The sequence below is a fragment of the Sycon ciliatum genome, chromosome 7 (genome assembly GCF_964019385.1).
Source record: "Sycon ciliatum chromosome 7, ocSycCili1.1, whole genome shotgun sequence".
In the NCBI taxonomy this organism is placed as follows: Eukaryota; Metazoa; Porifera; class Calcarea; order Leucosolenida; family Sycettidae; genus Sycon; species Sycon ciliatum.
Window position 1 is genome coordinate 2,173,437 of NC_088649.1, and position 2,500 is coordinate 2,175,936.

At 48.8% G+C, this 2,500-nt stretch overlaps 1 protein-coding gene across 2 annotated transcripts in view; it reads right to left on the bottom strand.

Annotated features, from left to right (window-relative positions):
- Positions 1–2,500, bottom strand: part of LOC135820712 (uncharacterized) — a 10,730-nt gene that overhangs the window by 6,478 nt on the left and 1,752 nt on the right. Inside the window, exons 2-3 of one of the 2 annotated variants that reach the window (XM_065333718.1) lie at positions 2,370–2,466; positions 153–246 (exon numbers count right to left, since the gene is read on the bottom strand). In XM_065333718.1, the coding sequence (XP_065189790.1) occupies positions 153–236 (84 nt within the window). In that variant the 5' untranslated portion in view covers positions 237–246; positions 2,370–2,466. Of the gene's footprint in view, positions 1–152; positions 247–599; positions 679–2,369; positions 2,467–2,500 lie in introns of those variants that run through there. The other variant, XM_065333717.1, reaches the window with a different exon arrangement.

Genomic DNA, 2,500 nt, shown 5'->3' on the forward strand with positions numbered 1-2,500 from the left:
AGACAGACAGACAGATAAACAGACATACAGACAGACAGACATACAGACAGATGTATGTCTGTATCTACACCCATCGTCCATCTATATACTGTGTGCATGTGTGTGACACAAAAACAGACAAGCGTGCAGACAAACAGACAGGGAATGCTGACCTTTCCACCCTTGAGAATATGATACCAGACGGATGTGCCACCAAAGTCGATACGGAAATCTGTGTAGCAGCCACCGACGCTCATCAGGCAGTACCTGTGACAGCACGGCATCACCACAAGCAACAGCAGGAGACCAGCAACAACAACAGCAGCTCCATCAGTAAGCCAGCAACAGCAACAGCACAAGTAACAGCAGTAGACCAGCAACAGCAACAGCCACACAATCAGTAAGCCAACAACAACAGTAGACCAGCAACAGCAGCGCCGGCACAACCATCAGCAGTAGGGCAGCCAGCAACAGCAGCACAATCAGTAAGCCAACAACAGCAGCAGCACCACAAGCACCAGCAATAGGGCAGCTACACCTGTAGTACTATCAACAGTAACAGCAACACCGGCGGCAGCAGCAGCAGCAGCACAATCAACAAGAACAAACAAAACACATACTTTTGCACTTTGGGATATTTCATGTCGACCAGTCGGTTGGTGGCCTCCTGCTGCAAAGCGCACAATATTTCCGGCCACACCAAGTCCACCCAATCCAAATGACGTACCTGCGTGCAACAACAACAACAACAACAGCAACAGCAGCCGCAGCAAGCAAGCAGTAGGAAGAAGAAAAGACAAATGAGCAATTCGTACACGGTTGCGAATACTTCCTCCGTATACAAAAACTTCGTGACTTTTTTTCAACGGTGTTTTTGAGCAAGAACCTGCTCAACGAACCTCGCCAAAGGCTGTCATCGACCACCCACATTCATGTTGAGGTAGGTTTGGTTGATCCCGAACAGATTCTCCACGGAAGCCATGCGTGTGAGGACGTTGCCGACAGGAACTCACGAGTCAAATGAAGAAAAACGAACAGTTACTTGCTCGAAACTGACACGGTGACGAAGTGGAGCTCGCGGCTGGACCACGGAGTCCACCGGCACTCGCTGCCCTGAAGCTGGCCAGGCTAGTACTTGCGGTGCACGGCCCCATATGCAACGTGAGAACATAAATCGGTTCCGCTCGCACGGCCAGATGAAACATTTCAGTCGTCGTGCAACCAGCGCTGACTCCGGTCGGAATGTCGACGACCTGGCTTTCTTCGCCACTCTCCAGTCAGACGTCTCCGTCGTGGTCTAGGGGAATCGCAGGGAACTCCTCGAAGCCGTTGTAGAATGCTGGGAGGATTATCCTGCCAAGAAAATGCGAAGCGTGTGGGTGTGCTTGAGCGACTCGTTTCACGACATAATGGAGGTCGCGGGTTGGAACGACTGAATATAGTCGACACCGATTTGTACACAGCTCTGGAGGTGAAGAGGACGTAGCCAAAGTCCCGCGTCGGATCATCACTGCAGCTGAAAAGAATCTGAACGAGTGGGAGCGGAAGCAGCAACTGTTGGCGATGAGGCGTCAGCGTCGTCAGGTGACAATGACAGGAGTGACGAAGACTCTGAATAAACTCAATCTCATTCGTCTGAGTTGCTTTTTTCTTTGTATATAGCTTGTAAACAGGTTAGACAATGCCACGAGTGTTATTCGAAGTCAAACGGAACAATTCCAGAGCTGTGCGCAGCCTTCAAAAAAAGTCACGAAGTTTTTGTATACGGAGGAAGTACATACTATACAGCTTGTGATGGGGCATTGATAAACCAATATAAACACATTGCACAAACCAATCAGGAGTTAAAAATCCATACTTTCTCAAAACTAGCCGAAGCATGATCATGTATGACATGAGCCTCAAACGCCCACCAAACCCCCCAACACGGCATACAGGGGAGACAGCAGTGCAGTGGAGTGCTCAACTACAGTGCACTCATTTCTCACGGCTCCTATCCGGACCTCCAAGTTACGGGCATCTTGGTCTACGGGAACCCTGTGAGTGAGTTTTAGTGGATATATTACTACTTTTCTACCAATTTGTGGAAATACCAGGAGTGACGTAATATGCCAGATCTACGTGCCTTCCACATCAAGATGTACATGATTACGAACATTTCCAAATGAAGGGCAGAGTCCCCGGTCCCGGACCGCCCGGATACAACAAATAAGAGTGTACTACATGTAACGTTACATGCATAGGATTGATTGATTGCAGCCTATATCAATCATATCTTCTGAAAATTGTAGTCCAAGTTGCTGTCTGATGATCGGTTAAAACCGTGAAACTCAGAGTTACAGCAGAAACGCTTTTGATCCTCTCAAGTGTATGTAGGATTGCTGACGTACCAGACTGGGTGACTCCACTAGAGGCTCCAACTTAGTCTTGGTGAACTCCAGGCTAATGACGTTGTAGAGTTTGTCGCGTTTCGCATTCGTGTAGTACCTGCACCAGAGAGTATACGGCGTGTGCCAAACAC